General features: G+C 44.0%; 2 protein-coding genes across 5 annotated transcripts; one reads left to right on the top strand and one right to left on the bottom strand.

Annotated features, from left to right (window-relative positions):
• Window positions 1-2,712: 2,712 nt before the first annotated feature.
• LOC109882254 (proline-serine-threonine phosphatase-interacting protein 1) lies at window positions 2,713-20,722 on the top strand. 3 transcript variants are annotated; one of them, XM_031815046.1, is made up of 16 exons: window positions 2,713-2,731; window positions 2,838-2,915; window positions 4,147-4,247; window positions 4,405-4,479; window positions 5,922-6,008; window positions 8,094-8,128; window positions 8,207-8,313; window positions 8,421-8,483; window positions 11,518-11,616; window positions 15,858-15,903; window positions 16,119-16,198; window positions 17,196-17,294; window positions 17,520-17,616; window positions 17,848-17,944; window positions 18,194-18,425; window positions 18,762-20,722. In XM_031815046.1, the coding sequence occupies exons 2-16, from the start codon at window positions 2,883-2,885 to the stop codon at window positions 18,891-18,893; spliced, it is 1,383 nt and encodes a 460-aa protein (XP_031670906.1). In that variant the 5' UTR covers window positions 2,713-2,731; window positions 2,838-2,882; the 3' UTR covers window positions 18,894-20,722. The 3 variants fall into 3 exon arrangements, with proteins under 3 accessions (XP_031670906.1, XP_031670914.1, XP_031670922.1); XM_031815054.1 differs by having other exon boundaries at window positions 18,224-18,425; XM_031815062.1 differs by lacking the exon at window positions 5,922-6,008.
• A 63-nt stretch (window positions 20,723-20,785) lies between these two features.
• LOC109882249 (tetraspanin-3-like) lies at window positions 20,786-26,442 on the bottom strand. Of its 2 annotated transcripts, none has more exons than XM_020474343.2 (7): window positions 26,192-26,442; window positions 24,482-24,673; window positions 24,292-24,366; window positions 24,052-24,153; window positions 23,768-23,920; window positions 22,842-22,925; window positions 20,786-21,917 (listed from the first exon to the last, which is right to left on the bottom strand). In XM_020474343.2, exons 1-7 carry the CDS (start codon window positions 26,252-26,254, stop codon window positions 21,825-21,827), a joined length of 762 nt encoding a protein of 253 aa, XP_020329932.1. In that variant the 5' UTR covers window positions 26,255-26,442; the 3' UTR covers window positions 20,786-21,824. The 2 variants fall into 2 exon arrangements, with proteins under 2 accessions (XP_020329932.1, XP_031670944.1); XM_031815084.1 differs by lacking the exon at window positions 26,192-26,442 and adding an exon at window positions 25,520-25,843.
• Between the last annotated feature and the right edge of the window lie 1,453 nt (window positions 26,443-27,895).

Consider the following 27,895-nt stretch of genomic DNA (forward strand, 5'->3'; position numbering starts at 1 on the left):
CTAGTGCTGCCGGCCCTCCATTAGAGCCCTCACATGGGGTCCCACACGCAGATAGACCTGCTCACACGGACCCTGGGCTGCAGGAATCAGTAGCCATAGCTAATAGGCTGGATAAATGTCAATTCCCCAATTCATGCAGACTGGAAGGATTAAAAACTTTTGAGGATGATTTACACTGTTAGAAAATAAAGCGTTCCAAAAGGGTCCTTCAGGCTGTCCCCATGGGAGAACCCTTTTAGGTTCCAGGTAGAACCAACTGTAGAAAGGGTTCTACCTGTAAGCAAAAGGGTTCTACCTCCAACCACAAAAAGGGTCCTTCAAAGGGTTCTGCTATGGCAGGGGTGGGCAAGCTTTTTGGCTCGAGGGCCACATCGGGATATTGAAATTCAACGGAGGGCCGCATTTTTTTGTGGGACCAATTATTTGTTAAAATCAATTTGCAGGGGCCTCCCGAATGGTGCAGCAGTCTAAGGCACTGCATCGCTGTGCTTGAGGCATCACTACAGACCCGGGTTCAATCCCAGGCTGTGTCACAGCTGGCAGTGACTGGGAGACCCATGAGGCGGCGCAAAATTGGCCCAGCATCGTCCTGGTTAGGAGAGGGTTTGGCAGGCCGAGATTTCCTTGTCCCATTGCACACTTGCAACTCCTGTGGCGGGCCAGTCGCACGCACGCTGACACGGTCGCCAGGTGTTTCTTCTGACACAATGGTGCGGCTGGCTTCTGGGTTAAGTGAGCAGTGTGTCAAGAAGCAGTGTGGCTTGGTTGGGTCATGTTTTGGAGGACGCACAGCTCTCGACCTTCGCCTCTCCCGAGTTCGTACAGGAGTTGCAGCGATGGGACAAGACTATCAATTGAATACCATGAAATTGGGGAGAAAAAATGTTTACAAAAAATATATACATATTTGTTTTTGTAAATGTCTCGCGGGCCGGATTGAAGTGCCGGACACGGCCCGCAGGCCATACTTTGCCCCCCCTTGTCCTATGGGGACAGCCGAATAACCCTTTAAGGTTAAAGATAGCACCTTTTTTCCGAAGAGTGTAGAGAAGGGGCAAAGCTCCATCACTAAAACCCTTGGGATTATTTAGGGTCCGATGACATTATTGGTAATAAATGAGTTGATGACAAACAATACAGAGTAGTTGAAAATGTTAACTTGCAAGTCCAATACCTCAGGCCTATCGTTTAGTCAGTGCTATAATTCTAGTGCTGAACTGTCTGTATTGATGGGAATGCCCTCTGTAACCTGTCTCTCTCTCTGGGTAGATAACAGTAACTAGGTGATTCCCCTGCTAAGAGAGAGAGAGAACCTTCGGATTTTCACACATCTTATTGATCAGGAGGACAGTGAGAGACTGAGACACCACACAGCTATCCTTTCTCACTCTGAAAATCAATAGGCTTTCATGTGTTTGTTCATCCATGTGTTACCATGTCCTCAGTCACACATGCCCAGGGCACAATTTGGACATAAAACTGAGATTTAGGTTTTGGGTCGATTTTCTGTCTAGTGGGATTTGGTGGACCTATACAGTATTTTATTGTCGGTTAATGCTTAGTGCCATGAGGAGAGCAGAAAAGGTCTGTGTCTCCCTCTTGTGTCATATTGTGAAACATTAATTTATTGTAGCCCTAATCTGAATAAAGTATGTTTATTTGCACTCCCTCTTTGAAATTAGAAAAACAATACTCCATATTCCAGTGTATAAATGCAACAACAAAAAACAGTTATTGGGGACCAGTACCTTAATGTGATAATAAGGCCTATACCCATGGGCAAGTGGCAATGAAAAATGTATCAAACGTATACATGCCTTACTATGTCCAGTCCATGGGATGTCCATTCTGAAGGATGACGCAGTCATCTTGTCATAGGTACACGAGCGTAGGCTAAACCTATTCAGCAAGTTGTTGAAAAAAATACACATCAGATGACCAGAAAATAAATATCAACGCAATTCTTGGATCGAACCTCGACATCATTCTGCCTCTTGGTTTACCTCCCTTCCCGTTGATTGCATTTGACCTGCATGGCCCTTTTCAAGAACTTGAATATTTAACCACAACATGTAGGTCTAATGTTTAGTTGTGCTGCTAAGTTGTTTCAACTTTCAAGGTGATGGTTTATGTATCTCCCAGAGTGAACCACTAGAGGTCGGTATTTGTTAGCTGTTAAAGTTCAGTTAGTCGTCTGATGTTCACAGGTGGATATGATTGCTTTTACAAGCAGCAGTTAATTGGAAAGCACTTACTGTGTAGACATGTCAAACATATTATTAAACATAAATTAAAAACTATATTTATACAGATATTATTTATAATACATTTTAATGTATTTGTTTAACCTTTATTTAACTAGGCAAGTAATTTAATTTAGAACAAATTATTATTTACAATGATGGCCTACCCGGCCAAACCCGGACGACGCTGGGCCAATTGTGCCCCGCCCTATGGGAATCCGATCACGGTCAGATGTGATACACCCTGGATATAATCAAACCATTGGCTATTCTTAATGAACAAGGGCACAATCTGTGCCCAATATAGTATGAAAATCCATTTTAGGTCTGAAATTCTATATGATCTATTATTCAAATAATAATCAAAACTGTAGTTATCTACATATCTCAGCAAGAGGCTGAGTCTGTGGATAGTGACATCACAGGGTACTTCCTCATTCAAGCCCAATTCAAAGTTCAACAGTGATATTGCAGTTATAACAGCTGAGGTATTCTGGAGTTGTCCTTCATATATATCTACATATATATATATTTTATCTCAGTAAGGAATCTGTTAAACTGAAGTGGTTTATGTTTTTGTCAACGTTGATAAAGAGGATATTAACATTCAACTTTGATGAAGTGCATGAATAACACAGAATGACTCCCTTGCTGTATAAAGATGCCTTTTGGGTAAGTTCCCTCAGTCTGCTACCATTGTCTCTTGATGTCCTGTGTTGGTGTGTGTAACTAGATATAACTAGATAGTCTACTGATAACTCATTTAAAATCTCTCTATCCAGAAATATTAGTATTTTGTTCATTCTCAACCATTTACAGACTTGAAAGTGTAGTGAGCCTTTTAAAGCAAACAGCATTAGGTTTCTAAAATGTGACAGTTGTCTGACAGAATATGATGTCCACAGTAATAACATGCCAAGGAAATTTGGAACTGAACTGAGTGCTGTGGGAAAGCTGTAAAGGTCTGGGTTCAACTCTTACTGCTAACCCCTTAGATATGCACTGTAGGATATGCACTGTAGGATAGGCACTGTAGGATAGGCACTGTAGGATAGGCACTGTAGGATAGGCACTGTAAGATAGGCACTGTAGGATAGGCACTGTAAGATAGGCACTGTAAGATAGGCACTGTAGGATAGGCACTGTAGGATAGGCACTGTAGGATAGGCACTGTAGGATAGGCACTGTAGGATAGGCACTGTAGGATAGGCACTGTAGGATAGGCACTGTAGGATAGGTACTGTAGGATAGGCACTGTAGGATAGGCACTGTAGGATAGGCACTGTAGGTAAGGCACTGTAGGATAGGCACTGTGCTTTCACCACAATTTCCACATCTGTTATATTCTGTTTAACTTGTGAGGTATCATAGTATTTTTGCACAGATGTTCCCTGAGGCGTTGGTTGCTATGGCTCCCTTCCTGCTCACGGTGGTTACGAATTTAGCCCTCTCATTGTCCAGATAGATTTGCATCCAAGGCAACAGTTAATAATCTACCTGTCATCTTCAGACATGAAAGAGAACATATTAAATGGGTTTCTATTATGCTGTCTGCAACTAAAAGTTGTTCAAAGTGAATATTCTATGGTCCTCTGGACAGTCCTCTGATTATATTGCCTGTTTGTAAGTACTGTAACAAGTTATGGCGCAATGCACATTTCAGTGAAACGTAATATCAATCTTAAATGCTTTGTGAATTTCACCAGGTTCATATACCATGTTGTAAAGACACCCCATTCTATGGGAACCAATCCCTAAACAAGTTCCAACATCTGTGGAATCTAACTGTTCAGTATGTGCCACTAAATACAGAGACAAACCACTGGGCAGTTTGAGTCAAACGTTTATTTTGTAACTATTGTTGTGCAACTGGATTACAACACCTCTCTTTCTCTCTCTGTAGGGAGTTGATTTCACTAATCATCAGGGCTATGAGGTTCTGATTCAGAGACTATGTGATGGCAGGCGGATGTGCAAAGATGTGGAGGAACTGCTGAAGATGAGGTAGGGTTTCTCTGACGTCATTAAAACTTCATACAAAATGCACGCAGGAATGGTCAGCAGTGATTGCACACTGAATCGGAATGTTCATACAACTCAAAGATTGGTCTACACTCTACAAAAAACGTCCTTTTAAGCCTGCCTGTTTGTCTGTCTACAGGGCCATGGCAGAAGAGAGGTATGGGAAGGATCTGGTGACAATAGCCCGTAAAGCTGGGGGGCAGACAGAGATCAGGTAAATGGCTGGTTACGTACATATATAGAGATGATATGTTTGGACCATAATACCTACTATGCATAAGTTAGCCAAAATGCTGTCATAACAGATACAAATAACATTGGGGGGACATTGGCCCAAATCAAATGTAATGTTCTTTTTTTTTCTTTAAATAATTTGTCATAACCTGGCATGGCGCGCCTGCTACTTGCTTATATCCCACAACCACTTCACAGGCAATATAATAGGTATTCAATAGAATAATAGTGGTATTTTTAGAACATAATAATGATAGAGTCAGGCTTCCTGTTCACACAGTTAATCTTTACACCATTGCTAATAAGCCAGTCATGTGACATGGTAAAGTTGGATGAAGAGAAGAGACCAGACAAGGAATCAGTGGTTAAGGTTAAACATCATAATTGACTGAGAAACGGTAGCCGCAGGATCACAGTACACTTGAAACAACAAACACTAAGTCCTGAAAACTTACTCAGGAAACAAATGCACACAGTAAACAATTCAAGCTTCTGCAAAGGACAACAGCAAACACCCCTCTTAACATCATTATCGCCTTGGGTCAGGTTCTCGTGTCTGAGCTTGTCGGACCATGGTCTCAATACTCCATATCACAGAGTCCACAATGCGGGAGCTGTGGATGATGGGCCCGGAGTCCCTCTCCTCGTTAGAGGTATCGTGTTGGTGGGACAGGGCGCCTGCTTTCTGATTCTTGGATCCCGGGCGATAGGCTAGTGTGAAATCGAACCTGTTAAAACAGAGCCCACCTAGCCTGGCGAGCGTTCAACCTCTTGGCTTCTTGAATGGAGACCAAGTTCTTAAGGGTCCACTTAACTTCCAAGAGCTCATAGTTGCCTACATCGTAGTTGCGTTCTACTGGCGAGAACCACTTGGAGAGAAAGGCAGTTTCTTGTTCTCTTCATTCTGCTGTGAAAGGACCACCCCTGCTCCGGTGTCCGAGGCGTCCACCTCTACTACAAAGGGCAGAGTAGGATCAGGATGAACGAGGATGGGTCCAGAGGTGAAACATCCCTTAAGCTCTATGAATGCCCTGTCAACATCAGGAGTCTAGCAAAAACGGGTCTGGGACTTTAAAAAAACAATGTCAACTTTATTTAACTAGGCAAGTCAGTTAAGAACAAATTCTTATTTACAATGACGGCCTACCCCGGCCAAACCCGGACGACACTGGGCAAATTGACATGCGGGTTAGGACCGTGAGAGGCGCTGCCACTGCACCAAAGTTGCTTATAAAACGCCTGTGAAAATGGTTTAACCCGAGGAACAGCAGGGCCTGCTTGAGTGAGGTGGGACGGGGACAGTGGGCGACCGCCTCAACCTTTTTGGGGTCCATTTGGATGCCTGTGGTAGAGATAATTTGACCCAGGAAGGAAACTTGGAACTCACACTTCTCATGGAACTCACACTTCTCCATCTTATAGTTGGCTCTGCAGGAGGCGTCTCAGGACTTGGTGGACGTGCAGTATGTGTTCTGGAAGGGTTTTGGAGAAGATCAGGATGTTGTTGAGGTAAACAAAGATAAACCGATTTGAGTGTCATTGATCAATGCTTGAAAGACTGCCGGTGAGTTCGATAATCCGAAGGGCATTATTAAATACTCATAGTGTCCACTAGGGGTGTTAAAGGCAGTTTTCCACTCATCTTCCTGATTCTCAGCAGATTTTAAGCATTGCGGCAGTCCAATTTGGTGAAGAATTGGGCCAACTCCAAGATGGCGGACATCAGTGGTAGGGGGTAACGATTCTTGATCATAATCCAGTTCAGCCCACTAATAATCGATGCAAGGACGCAAGCCTCCATCCTTATTACCCACGAAGAAGCCTGCACCAGCTAGTGATGTAGAGGGGCTAATGAAACCTGCCTCTAGCGACTCCCGGATGTAATTGTCCATGACTGCTGCTTCAGGGGTTGAGAGATAGTACAGATGGCCCTCGGGTAGGTGTGGAGCCGGGTAGGAGTTCTATGGCAGCCATATGAACGATGTGGAAGAAGGGTGGCAGCTTGCCTCTTACTGCAGGCCTCAGGGAGGTCGAAGTATTCAGGAGGGAGAGCGGAGACGTCTTGGACTTCAATGGATGCAGGAGGACATGGCGAGGCTCTTGGTGGGGGTCTTAGACATTTAGTCTGGCAGTCCTTACCCCAGTCTAGTAGGTGTCCCTTGGACCAGGATAATAGTGGGTTATGTAGTGCTAGCCAAGGGTTCTCGGGAGCAGTGATCAAAAGAAAACTAAGAGTCTCTGAGTGTTTCACCCCAGCCTGCAGTAGAATGAGCTTGGTCTGATATTCCACCTGACCGGAGCAAATGGGCCATCCATCGAGAGCTTGAATCTGCAGAGGGATGGGACACTTCACGCAGGTGATTGGTAATTATCTGGTGTAGTCCTGATCAATAAAATTATCTGTGGTCCCGGAGTCCATGAAGGCTTGAATCTGGTGCTGACGGTTGTGCCAGTGGAGGGTTGCGAGTAGTGACAGACGGTGACTGAGAGGTAGCTGCACAGCTCGTCAGGGTCTCCCCTTGTCCTGGCAAGCCCTGGCGTTTCCCGTCAGCTCTGGACATGTAGCACGGAGATGGCCGAGACCTCCGCAGTAGAGGCAGCAGCCGTCGCGAATGCGCCTGTCACGCACCTGTGGACTCAGACGTGTGGGTCCCAGCTGCATGGGCTCCTCAATTTTGAGTTTGGGTGGCTTAAGGTGCTCAGGAAACCAAGATACTGGGGTGGAGTCAAAAAGGCGATGTCTCACGCATTCGAGGCGGTTGTCGATCCTGATTGCCAGTATTATCAGGGACTCAAGGTCCTCTCCCAGTTCCCAGTGTGGAACGAGGAGGACTGTAGCTCGAACACCAGAGAACACTGAATGAGGAAGGAACCCCTTGCATCCTCCTGGGTGGCCGTCATACCACTCGGGGGCTGGGATCTCGGGTTCCCGGTGCAGGTTCCCTGGAGGAACTACGGTGACATCTGTAGCACTGGGCGACATTGGCCCCTCTTGGGTTGAGGTTGGACTGTGGTTGGAGGGAGTTGGTAAGTGCCCGGAGGGTCTCTGATATTTGGAAGATTTGTTCTTGCCACCCCAGCATAGCTCCTTGGTGGGTTGCAACATTCTTGATCTGAGTGATCTCGGCTGGGTCCATGTTTGGTGCAGAAGCTTGCTGTGACATGGTAAGGTTGGACCCAGGTGAAGAGAAGAGAACAGACGAGGAATCAGTGGTTGAGGATTAACATACTTTACTGAGAAACGGTAGCCGCAGGATCACAGTACACATGAAAAAACAACAAAAGTCTCAAAAACTCACTCAGGAAATGAACGCACACGGTAAACAATTCAAGCTTCTGCAAAGGACAACAGAAAACACACCTCTTTTAACAGGGATATCATAATGAATCAATTGGACACACCAGAGTGTCGTTAATGTCTCTAGGACGGTCTCTGCTGCCCTCTGGTGACAGTTGGAACCATGACAAGTCATTGATATCTAGATACAGTTGAATGCAGTGATTTGGCAATCTGTTTATGCATACTGTGTTTAACTAGTATTTAGTATGCTACACTACCTGTTATTGATAAATGCATCATTCCTATTTTTTCAGCACCCTGAAAGCCTCATTTGATCAACTTAAAACACGTAAGTTTATCCTGTCTACTGCATCTCTCACAACAAAGCCAAATGACAGTTTACTAAAATAACTGTTTTCTTTGACAGAAATTGAAAACATCGGGAATCTGCATATCCAGCTATCCGGAATGTTACGGGAAGAGATCAAGAAGATGGAAATATTCAGAGAGCGGCAGAAAGAACAGAGGAGGAAGGTTTGAAATGTGTTATTGAGTGCTTATTTCATTTTGAAAATCCATTTTGAAAACCTGTATTTATGAGATGCCAGTAAATTTCAACCATGTTGTTTATCCTCGTTCAGTTTGAGGGGATTATGGAGAAAGTTCAGAAGATGAAGGTGTCCTTATACAAGAAGACCATGGAGGTAGGCATACTATTTACTCAGGGAATTACATGCTTACTTAGTAAGTCAGCTTAAGTACAGAGGTACATACACAGAGGGTAATAGAACAGTCTGAAAGTGGGACTTTATCCACACGGTTAGAAAAAAGGTATCTAGAATTTAAGGGTGCTTCGGATGTCCCCATAGGAGACTGGTGGCAGGTTGTCTAGCATTTAAGAGCATTGGGCCAGTAACTGAAAGGTCAGTGGTTTGAATCTCAGAGCAGACTAGGTGAAAAATCTGCCTACGTGCCCTTGAGCAAAGCACTTAACCATAATTGCTCATGTAAGTCACTGAATAAGAGCGTCTGCTAAATGACTTAAATGTAAAATGAGTATCCTTTGAAGAACCCTACGGGTTCCTGGTAGAACCCTTTTGGTTTCCATGTAGAACCCTTTCCACAGAGTGTTCTACATTGAACCCAAAAGGATTCCACCTGAAAACCAAAAGGGTTCTAGCTGGAACCAAAACGGGTTCTCCTATGGGGACAGCCAAAGAACCCTTTTGGAACCCGTTTTTCTAAGAACGCAGTGTAGAGTTCATACCCAGAAAAGAGGAAGTCTGACATTACACCCAGTAGACCTAGCTACCTCTCAGAGATGGGTGAGCTACCCAAGAGAGAACATACATAACAGTGAAGTTCTGCAAGAGGAAGAGGGTAGGAAACAAAGTATAGACACACACACTCACACACCAACCATAGACTTTGGCCCTATTATAGTGGGGGAACTGGTAGGATAACACAGGCCTTGAAAATGAACATTTTGGTCTGCATCAATACGGATCTCACCTCTCATAGTCCCATGATTTATGCTCAATTATAAACCAGATGATTAGAGCCCTGATGGCTGGTATTTCAAACCGTATACCATGGGTATGACAAAAACATGTATTTTTACTGCTCTAATTACATTGGTAACAACCGTGAAGCTTACAGGGCTAAGTGCCACTAACAAAGATAACTACCCACACTGAAAGGAGGGAAAAAGGGCTACCTAAGTATGATTCCCAATCAGAGACAACAATAGACATGTCAAAGATATGTGTATAGGTGGCAGGGAAGTCAGGCGCAGGAGAGTCAAACGGAGTGTAAAATGGAGTATTTTAATAAATGTCCAAGTAACATGCTCCATAACACTAATAAGAAAAATGAATATAAACAAATATGGGTACGAAGACCCGTCGCGCACCTATACAAAAAACACTACACTGACAATAAACAATCTCTGACAAAGACATGAGGGGAAACAGAGGGTTAAATACACAACAGGTAATGAATGGGATTGAAAACAGGTGTGTGGGAAGACAAGACAAAACCAATGTAAAATGAAAAATGGATCAATGATGGCTAGAAGACCGGTGACGTCGAACGCCGAGCACCGCCTGAACAAGGAGAGGCAACGACTTCGGCAGAAGTCGTGACAAGACAGCTGTCCCTGACTGAGAACCATACCCGGCCAAAACATAGAAATAAAGAAACCTAGAAAACAAAACATAGAATGCCCACCCAAATCACACCCTGACCAAACCAAAATAGAGACATAAAAAGGCTCTCTCAGGTCAGGGCGTGACAGTACCCCCCGCCCCAAAGGTGCGGACTCCGGCCGCAAAACCTGAACCTATAGGGGAGGGTCCGGGTGGGCATCTATCTGCGGTGGCGGCTCTGGTGCGGGACGTAGACCCCGCTCCACCTCTGGCTCACCCCACTTTGGTAGCGCCTCTGGTGTGGGGACCCTCGCCGCCGACCCTGGTCTAGGGACCCTCTCTGTGGGCCCGGACTGGGCACCCTCGTTGCGGGCCCCGGACTGGAGGCCGTCGCTGTGGGCCCCGGACTGGAGGTTGTCGCTGGAGGCTCCGGACTGGAGACCGTCTCTGGAGGCTCCGGACTGGAGAACATCGCTGGAGGCTCCGGACTGAAGGACGTCGGATCAGGCACAGGACTCACCAGGCTGGGAAGACATACAGGAGGCCTGGTTCTGGGAGCTGGCACAGGGCACACTGGGCCGTGGAGGCACACTGGAGGTCTCGAGCGTAGAGTTTGCACAACCCGTCCTGGCTGGATGGTTACTTTGGCCCGGCACGTGCAGGGCGCAGGCACAGGACGCACTGGGCTGTGTAGACGCACCGGAGATACAGTGCGCAGTGCCGTCGCAGGATATCCTGTGCAGTAGAGACGTACTGGCGGCCAGATGCGCTGAGCCGGCACCCTCTGACCTGGCTGGATGCCCACTCTAGCCCGGCCGATTCGGGGAGCTGGAAGGTAGCGCACCATGCTGTGAACGCTCACTGGAGAGGTCAGGTCTATAACCCTACTCTGCCAATCTCCCCGTGTTCCCCCCCCAAATATTTTTTGGGGCTGCCTCTCGGGCTTCCTTGCTAGCCGTGTTCCCTCATAACGATTTACCAGCTGCCTCCGCCTTCCTGGCTGCTTCCACCTGTTCCCATGGAAGGCGATCCCTTCCGGCCAGGATCTCCTCCCATGTCCAGGATCCTTTGCCATTCAAGATGTCATCCCATGCCCAGTCCTCCTTTTTACCACGCTGCTTGGTCCTTTTGTGGTGGTCACAGACAGAAACCTAGAAAACAAAACATAGAATGCCCATCCAAATCGCACCCTGACCAAACCAAAATAGAGACATAAAAAGGCTCTCTCAGGTCAGGGCGTGACACTATGCGAACATTTACATACTGAATAGATTAGCTACATCGTTAGGCTACTCTGTGGTGAGACAAGTGACAAGAGCCAATGGCAGAGTGACATAAATGGAGCTAAAGTGGTGAAGACTGATTATCCTGTACAAGAAACAACCAATCTGAAGCCAGAAATACATATTGACCTAAATGTTTGCTTAAACTGCACCATTCACCATTTTGACATTGCATACAGTTGCATACAGTTTTACAGAGATCCAACATTGCTACTGTTTTAATTGATTGTTACATAAAACATGACTCCACAGACCACTTTGGCTGCTTCAATGATGATTCCCTGAATGTCTCTTCTGTCCATCTCCAGTCTAAGAAGTCCTATGAGCAGAAATGTAAAGAAGCAGACGAGGCAGAGCAGCTTGCTGACAGGAGCACCACAGCCACAACAACAAAACAGTCTGAGAAGGTAACACCACCTCCCCAAACCCTGAAACTATACAAACACACAGCCCCCAAGCAGTCTGAGAAAGTATTGTAATCCCCCAACCCTGGAATTACACACACACAGCCACAACACCAAACCAGTCTGAGAAGGTAACACCACCTCCCCAAACCCTGGAACTATACACACACACAGCCACAATACCAAACCAGTCTGAGAAGGTAACACCACCTCCCCAAACCCTGGAACTATACACACACACAGCCACAACACCAAACCAGTCTGAGAAGGTAACACCACCTCCCCAAACCCTGGAACTATACACACACACAGCCACAACACCAAACCAGTCTGAGAAGGTAACACCACCTCCCCAAACCCTGGAACTATACACACACACAGCCACAACACCAAACCAGTCTGAGAAGGTAACACCACCTCCCCAAACCCTGGAACTATACAAACACACAGCCACAACACCAAACCAGTCTGAGAAGGTAACACCACCTCCCCAAACCCTGGAACTATACAAACACACAGCCACAACACCAAACCAGTCTGAGAAGGTAACACCACCTCCCCAAACCCTGGAACTATACACACACACAGCCACAACACCAAACCAGTCTGAGAAGGTAACACCACCTCCCCAAACCCTGGAACTATACAAACACACAGCCACAACACCAAACCAGTCTGAGAAGGTAACACCACCTCCCCAAACCCTGGAACTATACACACACACAGCCACAACACCAAACCAGTCTGAGAAGGTAACACCACCTCCCCAAACCCTGGAACTATACACACACACAGCCACAACACCAAACCAGTCTGAGAAGGTAACACCACCTCCCAAACCCTGGAACTATACAAACACACAGCCACAACACCAAACCAGTCTGAGAAGGTAACACCACCTCCCCAAACCCTGGAACTATACACACACACAGCCACAACACCAAACCAGTCTGAGAAGGTAACACCACCTCCCCAAACCCTGGAACTATACAAACACACAGCCACAACACCAAACCAGTCTGAGAAGGTAACACCACCTCCCCAAACCCTGGAACTATACAAACACACAGCCACAACACCAAACCAGTCTGAGAAGGTAACACCACCTCCCCAAACCCTGGAACTATACACACACACAGCCACAACACCAAACCAGTCTGAGAAGGTAACACCACCTCCCCAAACCCTGGAACTATACACACACACAGCCACAACACCAAACCAGTCTGAGAAGGTAACACCACCTCCCCAAACCCTGGAACTATACAAACACACAGCCACAACACCAAACCAGTCTGAGAAGGTAACACCACCTCCCCAAACCCTGGAACTATACACACACACAGCCACAACACCAAACCAGTCTGAGAAGGTAACACCACCTCCCCAAACCCTGGAACTATACAAACACACAGCCACAACACCAAACCAGTCTGAGAAGGTAACACCACCTCCCCAAACCCTGGAACTATACAAACACACAGCCACAACACCAAACCAGTCTGAGAAGGTAACACCACCTCCCCAAACCCTGGAACTATACACACACACAGCCACAACACCAAACCAGTCTGAGAAGGTAACACCACCTCCCCAAACCCTGGAACTATACAAACACACAGCCACAACACCAAACCAGTCTGAGAAGGTAACACCACCTCCCCAAACCATGGAACTATACACACACACAGCCACAACACCAAACCAGTCTGAGAAGGTAACACCACCTCCCCAAACCCTGGAACTATACACACACACAGCCACAACACCAAACCAGTCTGAGAAGGTAACACCACCTCCCCAAACCCTGGAACTATACACACACACAGTCACAACACCAAACCAGTCTGAGAAGGTAACACCACCTCCCCAAACCCTGGAACTATACAAACACACAGCCACAACACCAAACCAGTCTGAGAAGGTAACACCACTGCCAACCCTGCAATTATACACATGTAATATGCCTCGTTATTCAGTGCATTCAGAAAGTATTCAAACCCCTTCACTTTTTCCACATTTAGTTACGTTACAGCCTTTTTCTAAAATTGATTCAATTATATATATTTTTTACTCATCAGTCTCTACACAATAACCCATAATGACAAAGCAAAAACAGGTTTTCATAAAATGTTTGCAAATGTATTAAAAATAACAATAGAAATACCTTATTTTAATAAGTATTCAGACCCTTTGCTATGAGACTCAAAATTGAGCTCAAGTGCATCATGTTTCCGTTGATCATCCATTGAGATGTTCCTACAACTAGATTGGAGTTCACCTGTGGTAAATTCAATTGATTGATTGGACATGATTTGGAAAGGCAGACACCTGTCTATATAAGGTCCCACAATTGACAGTGTATGTCAGAGCAAAAACCAAGCCATGAGGTCGAAGGAATTTTCCATAGAGCTCTGAGACAGGATTGTGTCAAGGCACAGTTCTGGGGAAGGGTACAAAAACATTTCTGCAGCATTGAAGGTCCCCAAGAACACGGTGGCCTCCATCCTTCTTAAATGGAAGAAGTTTGGAACCACCAAGACTCTTCCTAGAGCTGGCCGCCCAGCCAAACTGAGCAATCGGGGGAGAAAGGCCTTGGTCAAGGAGGTGACCAAGAACCCGATGGTCACGCTGACAGAGCTCCAGAGTTCCTCTGTGGAGATGGGAGAACCTTCCAGAAGGACAACCAGCTCCGTAGCACTCCCCCAAGCAGGCCTTTATGGTAGAGTGGCAGAGCAAAGTACAGAGAGATACTTGATGATAACCTGCTCCAGAGTGCTCAGGACCTCAGACTGGGACAATCCTTAGCCTGCTCCAGAGTGCTCAGGACCTCAGACTGGGACAATCCTTAGCCTGCTCCAGAGTGCTCAGGACCTCAGACTGGGACAATCCTTAGCCTGCTCCAGAGTGCTCAGGACCTCAGACTGGGACAATCCTTAGCCTGCTCCAGAGTGCTCAGGACCTCAGACTGGGACAATCCTTAGCCTGCTCCAGAGTGCTCAGGACCTCAGACTGGGACAATCCTTAGCCTGCTCCAGAGTGCTCAGGACCTCAGACTGGGACAATCCTTAGCCTGCTCCAGAGTGCTCAGGACCTCAGACTGGGACAATCCTTAGCCTGCTCCAGAGTGCTCAGGACCTCAGACTGGGACAATCCTTAGCCTGCTCCAGAGTGCTCAGGACCTCAGACTGGGACAATCCTTAGCCCACAGCCAAGATAATGCAGGAGTGGCTTCGGGACAAGTCTCTGAATGTCCTTGAGTGGCCCAGCCAGAGCCCGGACTTGAACCCAATCGAACATCTCTGGAGAGACCTGGAAATAGCTGTACAGCGATGCTCCCCATCTAACCTGACAGAGCTTGAGAGGATCTGCAGAGAAGAATGGGAGAAACTCCCCAAATACAAGTGTGCCAAGCTTGTAGCGTTATACCCAAGAAGACTCTGAGTCTGTGATCACTACCAAAGGTGCTGCAACAAAGTACTGAGTAAAGGATCTGAATAGTAATGTCAATGTAATATTTAAAAAGAAAATGTTTTTTATAAATTTGCAAAAAAGTGTAAAAACCTGTTTTGCTTTGTCATTATGGGGTATTGTGTGTAGATTGATGACACAAAAAAACTATGTAATCTATTTTAGAATAAGGCTGTAATGTAACAAAATGTGGAAAGTCTGAATACTCTCTGAATGCACTGTAGTTATTGTTGTGCTACTAGAACTCAATTTCTCAGTATCAGAGAAGGCTATGAAACAGTTCCCTTTGTTACTGTTTTCCTACTACAAGTAAAACAGTGGTATAGTGGAGGAAAACACAAGTAAACACAGTCTACCCACTTTTTTCTTTTGCCCAACAGTTCATCCACCTTTTGCAGAAAAATGCATTGAAAGAATAGGAAGTGTTACTTTTTTCACCACGACCAGCGAGCAGAGTTTACCCACCTCTTATTTGTTCTTATTTTTTTGTAAACTAGACTGGTTCTGTGAGTCTATGAGTTGGTTATAATGCAAGTAATTTACAATTGAAGGTCCAATGAAATGCTGGCAATTCCTGGAATTGAGTTATCTATTTACTAGAAATGCTTGTTCTGTGTGCGTTCTGAAAATGGAGGTCTGTAGAGGAACAGAGAGTCAGGAGAGTCACATCCTGATATTTTCTTCTAAAGGAGAACTGTCTCTTTTATTTTTTTGTTTAGCAGTCATGTTTTGATTCAGAGCATGACCAGTTCCTCTACTGCTGTCTTTCTCAGGTACAACACAAGGCCAAGCAATGCAGACAAGCCGTCACTGAAGCAGGTCTGAATCATACCATACAATATACTGTACTTTTCTTTATTGGTGATAATATCAATGGATGAATGAATCAATGAATCTGTAAATCCATTACGAATTTATTATCATTGATCTGATTATTTAAAAAACATGTATTTATTATGGTAATCCAAGTAAAGAAGAGTGCTTAGGATGCAATAAATGTAAAGTATAACCTCTATTGTGCTCCACATGTACAGAGAAACAATACATGTTGAACGTAGAGCAGCTGGAGAGCGTTCGTCAGGACTGGGAGGGAACACACAAGGGCACGTGTGAGGTTAGAGCTCTCTGTTACACAGCAACAACTTTTCACACACACAACTGTTATTAGCGCAACTACGACCTCACACCACAGCACACCACGCCCCCTTCCGCAGTATGTCTGAGTAGGCCTATAGTTCTCAGTATAACACCCCCCCCCCCCCCCCCGTGGTTCATGTACATACATCCAGAATAGACTACACTGTTAGAGCAAAAAGGTGCTATCTAGAACCTAAAAGGGTTATTCGGCTTTCCCCGTAGGAGAACCCTTTGAAGATGCCTTTTTGGTTCTTTTGGGTCCCATGTAGAACCCTTTACAGATAATTTTCTACACAGAACCATAAAAGGTTATCCTATGAGGTCAGCCGAAGATCCCTTTGAGGTTCTAGATAGCACCTTTCTGTTCTAACAGTGTAGTCTATGCCTCTCAAAGCACAATATTGAATGTTACCGATTGAGCAGGTAAGCCTGATGAATCAGCTATTACAGTAGCTTGTAAAGCTATTTAGAGCCTGGTTACGCCTGGTTAGCCTCCTTAATGTATGCAGTCGCTTTTGAGCCAGATTGTATACTTAACAAAAATATAAATGCAACATGCAACAATGTCATTATTTTATGGAGTTACAGTTCATATTAGGAAATCAGTCAATTTAAATCAATTGATTAGGCACTAATCTATGGATCTGTGGAACACTACATGTTTTAGAGTGGCCTTTTATTGTCCCCAGCACATGGTGCACCTATGTAACAAGCATGCTAATTAATCAGCTTCTTGATATGCCACACCTGTCAGGTGGATGGATTATCTTGGCAAAGGAGAAATGCTCAGTAACAGGGATGTTAACACATTTTTGCTCAAAATTAGAGAGAAATACGTTTTTTTGTGTGTATGGAACATTTCTGGGATCTCATGAAACCAACTCTTTACGTTCCATTTATATTGTTGTTCAGTGTGTATATATAGGGATAGATGATTAAGGGTTTGTACTGTATGTGTGTCTCTGCTGTTCCAGGTGTTTCAGCAGCAAGAGGTGGACCGCATCACTATCCTGAGGTGTGTCCTCTGGGACCACTGTAATCACTTCTCTGTGCAATGTGTCAAAGACGACGAGGTGAGCTCAACAATGACCACACTTCAGACGATAGGCAAATGGATTATAGATGGGTCCATGAACTACTGTCTACATTAAACTCTATTAGTACCAGTACTACACTGCCTAGCATGCAATGTATCTGGTGATCAAACAAAATGGATCCTATTTGTCAACCAGAACCATTTTAAATCAATGAAGCCTCTTTGAAGACTGAGCATGAATATGAGAAATGTTTTTTTGCAGTTTTACGAGGAGGTGAGGAATATTCTGGAGACGTGTGACATCACAGCAGATAACAACTGTTTCATAGAGATGAAGACAACAGGTTCAAGCCCACCAGGTAAAAGCTCACTGAATACAGGACAGAGCGTGAAGGGCCAGGGTTGCTGTCAACATTGGCACCAATGGCGAACACTTCTTAGAGTAATTATAACGGGTTTGTACTGTGTGTGTCTCTGCTTTTCAAGTGTAACAGTTCCTCTGAATAACATTTGCCATTTGAAATATTATATGCAATACACCTCTATTGGCTATGCTTAATTTCTGTGGACTTCCATCCTCTTCTCTCTAGACCCCATTGTGTTTGAGAACTACTATGAGAAGGAGCCATCACCAACAGGCGACAACAACGGCAGCGCTCGCTTCGGAGGGGGAGGGGTCAGGAAAAGGTCAGCTGGCAGAACTTGGGACTCGTAGGGGCAGTTTCCTGAAGGCAATCGAGGAGTAGGCTAAATTGTGTCCAGGAAACCACCCCATAATGTTTCTGTGAAACAAGCTCTATCACTTTGTAGCACTGGAATAACAGTTGAATGCATAGGAATTCCAATATGGACATTGTATCACTACATTCTCATAGCTATACATCATCAACACATTCATATATATTTGAGAATGTGACATGAAAAATATTTGTGCAGATTCTCCAATCTTCTGCCACGAAACTCTAGTTCAAAGATGAGTATCAGTGAGGGTTCAACTTCCGAGCCAGCGGCGCCACCTGTTGGTCAAACAGTGCCTGAGAGTTCAGATGGAGTGTATGCATCCATACCTGGCTTCCAGTCTGCAGCTGCAGCTGCCCTGCCTGCAGTGACAACTGATGAGGATTATGATGATGATACCTTCATGGTGATCTATGACTACTCTGCACAGGTGAAACCTGCACACTAAGTTACAGGTGTCAAGTTACAGGTGAAACCTGCACACACAGTTACAGGTGTCAAGTTACAGGTGAAACCTGCACACAGTTACAGGTGTCAAGTTACAGGTGAAACCTGCACACAGTTACAGGTGTCAAGTTACGGACGTCATTAGTGATCAGTGATGCGGCTGACATGAAATATAACTAGTTGAGATATTGATGGATCATGTTTACATAAACTATTCCACTGCTCTGTATTATACTGTATGTATGTACTGTATATGAGCCATACTGTAATTCAAAGCTTCATACTTCTGTTACTAACAATGTGTTCCCTGTGCTCCCAGGACCCAGATGAGCTGTCAGTGTCTAAAGGGGATGTGGTGTTGGTGATAGAACAGAGTGAAGATGGCTGGTGGACAGTGGAGAGAAACGGACAGGTTGGGCTGGTACCTGGCTCCTACCTGGCCAAAATCTAGACATAGTCACACACACATTCATGCATGGACACACGCACACACTCATGCACAAAGGTACAGGGATTCACACACACATACTCATGCACACTCACCCATACATACTGTAGTCTTCAAAACCTTACTATGAGGACCCCTTTCTGCTTTTACACAGATGTTCTGATCCTTCGTTCACGACTTCGGAGTAATAGATTCTCCAGCAGTAGAGATGACTCACTGAACTGACTTGGAACATGAGTCATGACAGTGTGTTCCCCATCAACTATTAGGCTATGCTGCACCAGAGATTGTCAGTCTTTTCACCCAACAGGCCTACTGCATACATACAGTGCTGTGAAAAAGTATTCGCCCCCTTTTGAATTTTCTCTACTTTTGCACATTTTTTATACTGAATTTTATCAGATCTTCAACCAAAACCAAATATTAGATAAAGGGAATCTGAGTGAACAAATAACAACAATTGTATAATCATTTCATTTATTTCATAAAGTTATGCCCCCGTGTGAAAAAGTAATTGCCCCCTTACACTCAATAACTAGTTGTGCCACATTTAGCTGCAATGACTCCAACCAAAAGCTTCCTGTAGTTGTTGATCAGTCTCACATCGCTGTGGAGGAATTTTGTCCTACTCTTCCATCCAGAACTGCTTTAACTCAGAGACGTGTGGGTTTTCAAGCATGAACTTCTCGTTTCAAGACCTGCCACAACATCTCAATTGGGATTAGGTCTGGACTTTGACTAGGCCATTCCAAAACACATTTGTTGCTTTTAGCTCTTTTCATGTCGACTTGTGTGTTTTGGATCGTTGTCTTGCTGCATGACCCAGATGCAGCTCAGACAGATGGCCTGACATTCTCCTGTAGAATTCTGATACAGACCAGAACTCATGGTTCCTTCTATTTAGTCAACTCGTCCAGGTCCTGAGGCAGCAAAGCATCCCCAAACCATTACACTACTACCATACTTGACCGTGGGTATAAGGTTCTTACTGTAGAATGCAGTGTTTGGATTTCGCTAGACATAATGGAACCCATGTCATCCAAAAAGTTATACTTTTGACTCATCTGTCCATAGAACATTCAAGAATTGATGATCATGCATGTGCTTCTAGTTCTGACAATGCAGTAATAGAGTCTTGATGATCATGCATGTGCTTTTTTGCAAACTTGAATCAACTTTTTGGATGATATGGATCCCATTTTTTTGGTTTCGGAATGGCCTAGTCAAAGTCCAGACCTAATCCCAATTTTGATGTTGTGGCAGGACTTGAAACAAGCAATTCATGTTTGAAAACCCACAAATGTCACTGAGTTAAAGCAGTACTGCATGCAAGAGTGGGCCAACATTCCTCCACAGCGATGTGAGACTGATCAACTACAGGAAGCATTTGGTTGCAGTCATTGTAGCTACAGGTGACACAAACAGTTATTGAGTGTTGGGGGGCAATTACTTTTTCACACAGGGGAATTGAATAACTTAATTAAATAAGTAAAATAAATATTAATTTGTTGTAATTTGTAATCTCCGGCCCTTTAACCTAATATTAGGTTTTGGTTGAAGATCTGAAAACTTTCCGTATGAAAAATATGAAAACGTAAAAATCAGAAATACTTTTTCACATCACTGTAGAGAATCTCAGATACCATACTGAAAACTAGTCACACTTTAAACTATATCAATTGTAAATGTGTGAGGATAAAATAACTGCATTGGTCTATACCAACCTGAGAAGTGATCTACAAGAGAAAGTAGAAAAGTATCTGAATCAAGACCAACAGCTGTACTGTATTTGATGTGATATTTGATTAATAAAATGTAATGTTTACTTTGAAGTTTCCTTAGTTTGGATACATTGACAAGTGGTGCTTCAGTTCATCAGTGAACAATAAAACATGTTTTAGTTTAAATTTAGGAGGTTTATTTCAATCAAAGTTCTTTCCTCTCCCCAATCTATTTACATGATTTTGTTTCACATTTTCTGCAATGCTACAAGTCTAAATATCAACTTCCATTTGAAAAATAATACACAATGCCACAAAAACACAAAACAAAAGTGACTCCCTCAGTCACAGCCCCAATTCTTTGGTGGTTTACATCAAATTCCCAGGCAGGGTTGAATCTCAATTGTATTCCTCATGTCCTCCCTCCTCAGCTTCTCAATGCACAGATCTGAAGTTTCTCCACTTGGATCTTCTCCTCCAATGCATTTTTAAAAAAGGAGGCAAGGAGAGAGGCCAAGGAATCAAGAAATACCATTGAGATTCACCCCTTCCCTTTCATACTTGGTATTGTACGTCGGAAAACACCTACATATGTACCAAGTTGTAACACAAAGCTCTATCTACACATGGGTCTTAGGTAACACCGGTAAAGTACCTCTACACTACCTATGAATGGAGACGGGTTGACTGAATCACAATTTAGTGGTAAACTACAGGGTCCCTCAAAGGTACTTCTAATATTCACATGATTAAATATTCCTTAAATACCTCCAGAGCTCTAGTCATAGTGCAAAATGACACATGAGAAAGGAGTACATTCCACATATTGCACTGAGCAGTAGTTCTCTTCTATAAAGAGCCCCTAATCATCCCTTGTGCCCCAAAGGGGAAAAGAAAATAGACAAGGCTGTATTTCTTGAGCAAAAGAAAAACAATATCAATTCACCATTTAACAACTTTGGCCTTAGGCGTTCCAGTGTCTAAAAAACAACATTTACAATTAAAATAAAGTTACAAAGCATGTTCAATAAATAATTATTTTCACAGATCCCCCCCCTCCCCCATCACCAGTGTATACCCAATAGTTATCCTGTGCAAGGTGTGCATGAGCTTACTACTGCTGAAAACTACAAATTGTGGACATGTCAGGTGAGGCTTCTTTTCTTCATTCTTATTGGTGGAGCCCTTGGTGCGGGCGGGCCCTGTGTCCTCCTCATGCGTAGGTTGCGCCAGTGACCAGTAGCTCATAGGCCGGGTCGTGCCCCCTCCTGCACAGCACCACACAGGCACACAGCATCCCCAGCATCTACGGGCAGATGGAGTACAACAGTACGCATAGTTAGCATTATCATCATCGCTGCACCCAGAATAAAATTTCATGTGCACTGGCCAGCTACTCAGTCTTGTTGTGAAAGACTAGAATTTCCAGGAGTCCTGCTCCTAGAGCGACAGTAGTGCAGGGTTTCTTTCCCAGCCTTGTGCCATGCCATCACATGTGATTCGATTAATTGAAGAGAACTTGGTGTGTGAAGTGAAGTTCTTCGAATGAAGAACAAAAAGGAGAACCAGAAGAATCATACCTACAAAAAATGTAGAAATAAAACACAGGTCGAGGCACTCTAGTCTTCATTAACCGGGTACATTGAGCATTAACACCTGCACAATGTGACACATGCGTTCGTCAGGGCTGGTTTTTAAATGCTCTTCATGCCTGGAGAATAAAGGCTCTATATTAAAACCCACTAGAGTGCTTCAACCTAGAGTTTTCTACCACTTTACACCTTTTTGGTGGATATGTTGTGGCTGTTTGGGATACCTGCAGCATTCTACATTGTTATGACTCATGAGACTACATTTGAACATCCATTTCATAATTACTATACATCCAGTGACTCCACAAATACATCAAGTTATCCTCCTAAGGAGAAGGGAAGTGACTGGTCTGCAGGACCCATGTTGTGATGTCCCCGTAAGGTAGTGTTGAAACATTGAAAAAAACTATTTGACACAATCAGGTCAGCTTCTCAGCAGCAGCAGCCGACTAGGCTAGAGACTCCCACTGCAGGAGGACATTACTGCAGCTCTAGTTAACATGCACCTGGTACAAATGGTTCAGATGTTATTACAGAAGGACTCAAATATGGGCCTAGGAACAGTGGGTTAACTGCCTTGTTCGGGGGAAGAACGACAGATTTTTACCATGTCAACTTGGAGATTCGATCTTGTTTACCTGTATTGCAGCGAAGGTCAGAGCAGCCCAAATGACATACATCATGATTTCTTTCAGCTTTTTCACAACAAGAGCTTCACAGCCCTAGAGGAAAAAAGACAAATATTAAAAAAACGTGTCTGTATGTCAGTATTTTCTTTAGGAAAGAAATGTGCGAGTCGAATGTCCAACCAAATCAAATAGATTCCCATTTGAATGCCGTCACGTGTTAGGTAATGGTGTTCTAGGAGTGCCCACTGACAATTCATTGACACCACATGCAAGTGACTACAATAAAATGCAAGGAGAAATGAGGGCTTACGAAGTGACCGTTGGCTCCTTACACAATATCCTGTTTCAGTGTTCATTTAAAAAGAAATTCTGTGCCTCCATCCTTGGTACGGTAGCTAGTTAGCTATCTAGCTAACTTGATTTGCACGGTATCCAGCATTTGTAAGCTACTTGACTAGGCATTAGATTAGGAGGAAGGAGGAATCTAAATATTCCTCCTTGGTGGACTTGTATGACGTCTGTAAATTCTCTTTAAAATACAGTGAACACTTTTCAGACTCACTGGTGCAGGAAACCTTGTGGGCCGGTACCAGTTGATACAATACTGTAAGTTCGCTAGTGAGAGCGCAATCTCAAGACAGACAGGCATAGCAGAGAGATGATGTGATTGAAAGACAACCTGAACCAATCACCATTCATAGCCAATGGGATTTGTAATAAATGCCATTTAGCTGACACTTTTATCCAAAGTGACTTACAGTCATGCGTGCATACATTTTACGTTGGTGTGGTCCTGGGATTCAAACCCACTACCCTAGTGTTACAAGCACCATGCTCTACCAACTGAGCTACAAAGGTCCAATTATAGATCATATTTATTTTCATTGGGCTATTTACCGGTCAAAGGAAACTCTTGGGTGTGCGCGTTCTCTTACCTCTGGGTAGAGGTCGCCAGGCCGGCTCATGGTTCCAGTACAGTTGCTGATGTTGGGTTTACAGCAGCTGACTGGAACACTGTTGTTTCTGGACTCCTTGAACCAGCGAGTATTCCTCCAGTCAGAGTAGTTGTGAATGCCACAGCAGTGGAGCTATGACAGGGGAGAGGGTAGGAGAGAGATGGGGAGAGAGAGAGACTGCTGTAGGCACCTGCAAACTCACCTAAAGTCATATTTCTTTTTAAACATGTCAGGAGAAATAAATCTAGTGGCGTTGTTCTCACCTGTCTCTGCACATAGTCGATGGCTCGGCTGGGGGCATCTGTGTTGGTGCCATTGTATTCATCATACACCTTCTGAATGGAGTGGTTCACCTGATCTTCCACCTGAGTACAAGCAACAACGTCAATGTCATCTGTGTAAGAATTGTAACATTCATATTAAATTCTAACAAACTGCATTCCCATTCACCCTTTTCTATTGCTTTTGTGTGATAAGACAGTAGGCAGTAGGCCAATACTAACCCTAGCTCTGTAGATATAGCCAATAACAACCACAACAACTTCTGTGACAAACACCAGCAGGAGAATGACAGCAAACTGCAGGGCAAAGAGAAGAGATATGATCAATTCAATATCTAGTCCAAAGATAAGAAATTACATTTACTTGCATTATACAAATTACATTTGCATCCATGTGCTTTTCAATACATACAGCTGTTAGTCCGCAGGAGCTTTCCCTTATTGTGGCACAGCATCCAATCAGCCCAATGATAAACAGCAGAGTCCCGACTGCTATTATAATGGACGCTGGGATCAAGGTGTACACATCCTCAAAGAAGTGGTCATAGTCATCATATGTGATGAACACATAGGCTCCAATGTAACACAGAATTCCAGCTGCAGCCTAGAGAGGGGCAGTGAGAGGGAGACAGAGCAAGAGAAAGAGTGTGACATGTAACAAAGTTTTTTTGCTTATCAGAAAGAAACCCCAATATTGTGTGCAGACAGACATGGCTTTATGTGTGTTTGTTAAAACAATGTTGGTATGTGGTCACTGGCTAGCTGCTGGTGTGTAGCAAGGGTATACTCAGTTTCACTAAAACCTTGCACAAAATATACCCTTGCAATAACTTGTCCTCTTAAGTCCGTGAATTTAGACATATGCCATTTTTGTGATAAAGTGTGACTGAAGTGAGTTAAGTTTCTTGTTTATTATTTTACTTTAATGCTATTTTATGTTTCTTCAGAGAAATATACATGTGTAGTGATGTCCTATGTTTTTTGCTATTATATTACAATTGGAAAAAAATTTAAATAAAAGGGAATCCTCAGTCATGTAAAGTTAAGCTAAGTGAACATTGCAGCACACGATTACCAAGCACTATCAGATGTGTCTGGCTGCCGGACTCCTTGCTCGGGCCAAACTCTACGCCCGTTAATTTCTTCTCGGTAATTAAAGTATAACGCGAACGACAGAGCAGCGTAATAATTTAGTGTTAGTCGTCAGGCTACTATCAGATGAGATTGGGTGAGAGGTTAGGCCTAAACAATATGAAATACTAACTTGTTAAAACACTGATACTGCAATGAAATGTCGGGGACATCAGCGCATGGCGGCTAGGCGTTAGCTAGCAGGCTAGCTAGGTTTCTCACAGTGATACCAAATATGTTTGTCATTGTTCTCTGTGGTGATACGTTTTCTGCTAAACTGACTGGCACAAACTACAATCGTGCATATAATCTTACCTACCGTTATGCACTCTCTCATTAAATCTAGCTGGTTTTCATGCAACAAATTGCAGCAGTAAATGTCAGACTGTTAACTAGCTAAAAGCTAGAGCTAACAACAATGGCAAATGCCTGTCCGGCGCTAGCCAGCAGATCCGACACGCTTGCTCACAGCTGCATTAGACTCTGACACCGCGAAACCGGCCCGGGATATGACTCGTTAAATGTACTTTAATCCATAGATGGGAAATGCGTTGTACTCTGAATTGTCACATTTCCCAACTGTTACACTGAGAAGATTGTATAATTAAAACTAGTAGTCGTTCTCTTCATGTTAGCTAGCATGTGGCAACAGGAGCCATTTACGGAAAGTGTCTTATATACACAGGAATGCTGTCCTATCCACCAACGGGTCGGATCTGCTGGATACCTGTCCTTGTTCTACCCGTGCTTGCAATAACAGCAAAGCATACATTTCAGAAATAATGTATATTTTAATAAACAACCTAGACAAGATGGTTGGAAAGCTCCACATATTCATTTTGTAGAGAATTAACGTGAGCTAGCTAATATTAGCAGACGCCTCTCTTTGCTGCAGCTAACGTTAGCAATTTCTGCTGCGTACTGTAATTAATCCCAACCTTGACTACCTAGCGTCAAGTACATGTTTTGAAACAAGTTCGTGATATTTTACCCAGAATATTAGATTCAGAAACACCAGGACTGTCTTTGATGAAGTAATCCCACACTGGCCCATGGTTGCGCTGGAATCCAAATATGTTACTGGAATTTCAGATGAATCATGGATGTTATGATAATAAAATGGCTGTCCTGTCCGTTCTTATTATACCTCAGTGCAGTGGTAGGTTCTGCCCCACTGCCTTCTACAAAATCGCCAAAAGAGCGGATATGTCACGTGTGCAGATGAGATCGTCAAAACAACCCGACGGCAAACTTCTTCTGTGGGGTTTATCGGCGGATGGCATCCACTGTTATGGGTCATTACTGCCACCTACTGCACTGAAGTGTGAGGGAGAGGAATCCTACATAAATCCTACCTGCCAGCCCTGTTTCTCCCACAAAAAATAAAAACAATTATACTGTGTCTAATGTTTAAAAAATGGTGCTGACAGAGAGGGCTGCTTCACTTCTAGTCCTTAGGAAATGTTGTAGTATTTAGTTTTTTTGTATTATTTCTTACTTTGTTAGCTCAGAAAATCTTAAGTGTTATTACATACAGCCAGGAAGAACTAAGATATCATAGCGGCATCAATTTACCAGCACCACGACCAAGAATACAACTTTCCCGAAGCGGACCCTTTGTACGAACTACCCAGGGAATTTGATTCCAGAGGCTGGCCCAAAACAACGCCGCCAGAGAAGAGGTAGACAGAGCGATCCTCTGGTCAGACTTCGGAGGTGCACACACCACCCACCGCTTCCAAGTATATTACTCGCTAATGTCCAGTCTCTAGATAATAAGGTAGATTACATTAGGGCAAGGGTTGCTTTCCAGAGAGACATCAGGGATTGTAACATAATCTGTTTCACAGAAACATGGCTTTCTTGGGATATGCTGTAGGAGTCGATAATGCCACCTGGATTCTTTGTACGTCGCGCCGACGGGAATAAACATCTCTCCAGGAAGAAGAAGGGCGGGGGTGTGTTTGATGATTAACAATACATGGTGTAATTGTAACATACAGGAATTCAAGTCCTTTTGTTCACCTGACCTAGAATTCCTCATAATAAAATGCATGACTGTATTTTCACCCAAGAGAATTCTCCTCGGTTATGGTCACAGCCGTGTATATCTAGCCGATACCACGATGGCCCTCAAGGAACTTCATTGGACTTTATGCAAACTGGAAACCATATATCCTGAGGCTGCATTTATTGTAGCTGTGGATTTAAACAAAGCAAATTTGACAACAAGGCTTCCTAAATTCCAGCAGCATATTGACTGTAGTACTCGCGCTGGCAAAACTCTGGATCACTGCTACTCTAACTTCCGCAATGTATACAAGGCCCTCCCCCGCCCTCCTTTTGGCAAATCTGACCAAAACTACATTTTGCTGCTCCCTTCCTTTAGGCAAAACCTCAAACAGGATGTACCTGTGTTAAGAACTATTCAACGCTGGTCTGACCAATCAAAAACCATGCTTCAAGATTGTTTTGATCATGCGGACTGGGACATGTTACAGGTGGCCTCAGAGAATAATATCAACGTATATGCTGAGTCGGTGAGTGAGTTTATAAGGAAGTGTATAGGAGATGTTGTACCCACTGTGACTATTGAAAACCTACCCTAACCAGAAACTGTGGATAGATGGCGGAATTCACGCAAAACTGAAAGCACGAACCACCGCATTTAACCATGACTGGGATTATAGCCGAA

The sequence above is a fragment of the Oncorhynchus kisutch genome, linkage group LG3, assembly GCF_002021735.2.
Source record: "Oncorhynchus kisutch isolate 150728-3 linkage group LG3, Okis_V2, whole genome shotgun sequence".
NCBI classification, from domain to species: domain Eukaryota; kingdom Metazoa; phylum Chordata; class Actinopteri; order Salmoniformes; family Salmonidae; genus Oncorhynchus; species Oncorhynchus kisutch.

Excerpts from the sequence above, each read along its gene's own strand:
- LOC109882254 (XM_031815046.1), top strand. The coding sequence starts at position 2,883 with ATGACTCCCTTGCTGTATAAAGATGCCTTTTGG. Across the intron at positions 2,916-4,146 it reads TGTATAAAGATGCCTTTTGG|GGAGTTGATTTCACTAATCA; the intron begins GTAAGTTCCCTC and ends CTCTCTCTGTAG. Across the intron at positions 8,314-8,420 it reads AGAAAGAACAGAGGAGGAAG|TTTGAGGGGATTATGGAGAA; the intron begins GTTTGAAATGTG and ends ATCCTCGTTCAG.
- LOC109882249 (XM_020474343.2), bottom strand. The coding sequence starts at position 26,254 with ATGGGCCAGTGTGGGATTACTTCATCAAAGACAGTCCTGGTGTTTCTG. Across the intron at positions 23,921-24,051 it reads TCGACTATGTGCAGAGACAG|CTCCACTGCTGTGGCATTCA; the intron begins GTGAGAACAACG and ends CCCCTGTCATAG. Across the intron at positions 21,918-22,841 it reads TGACCTTCGCTGCAATACAG|ATGCTGGGGATGCTGTGTGC; the intron begins GTAAACAAGATC and ends ATCTGCCCGTAG.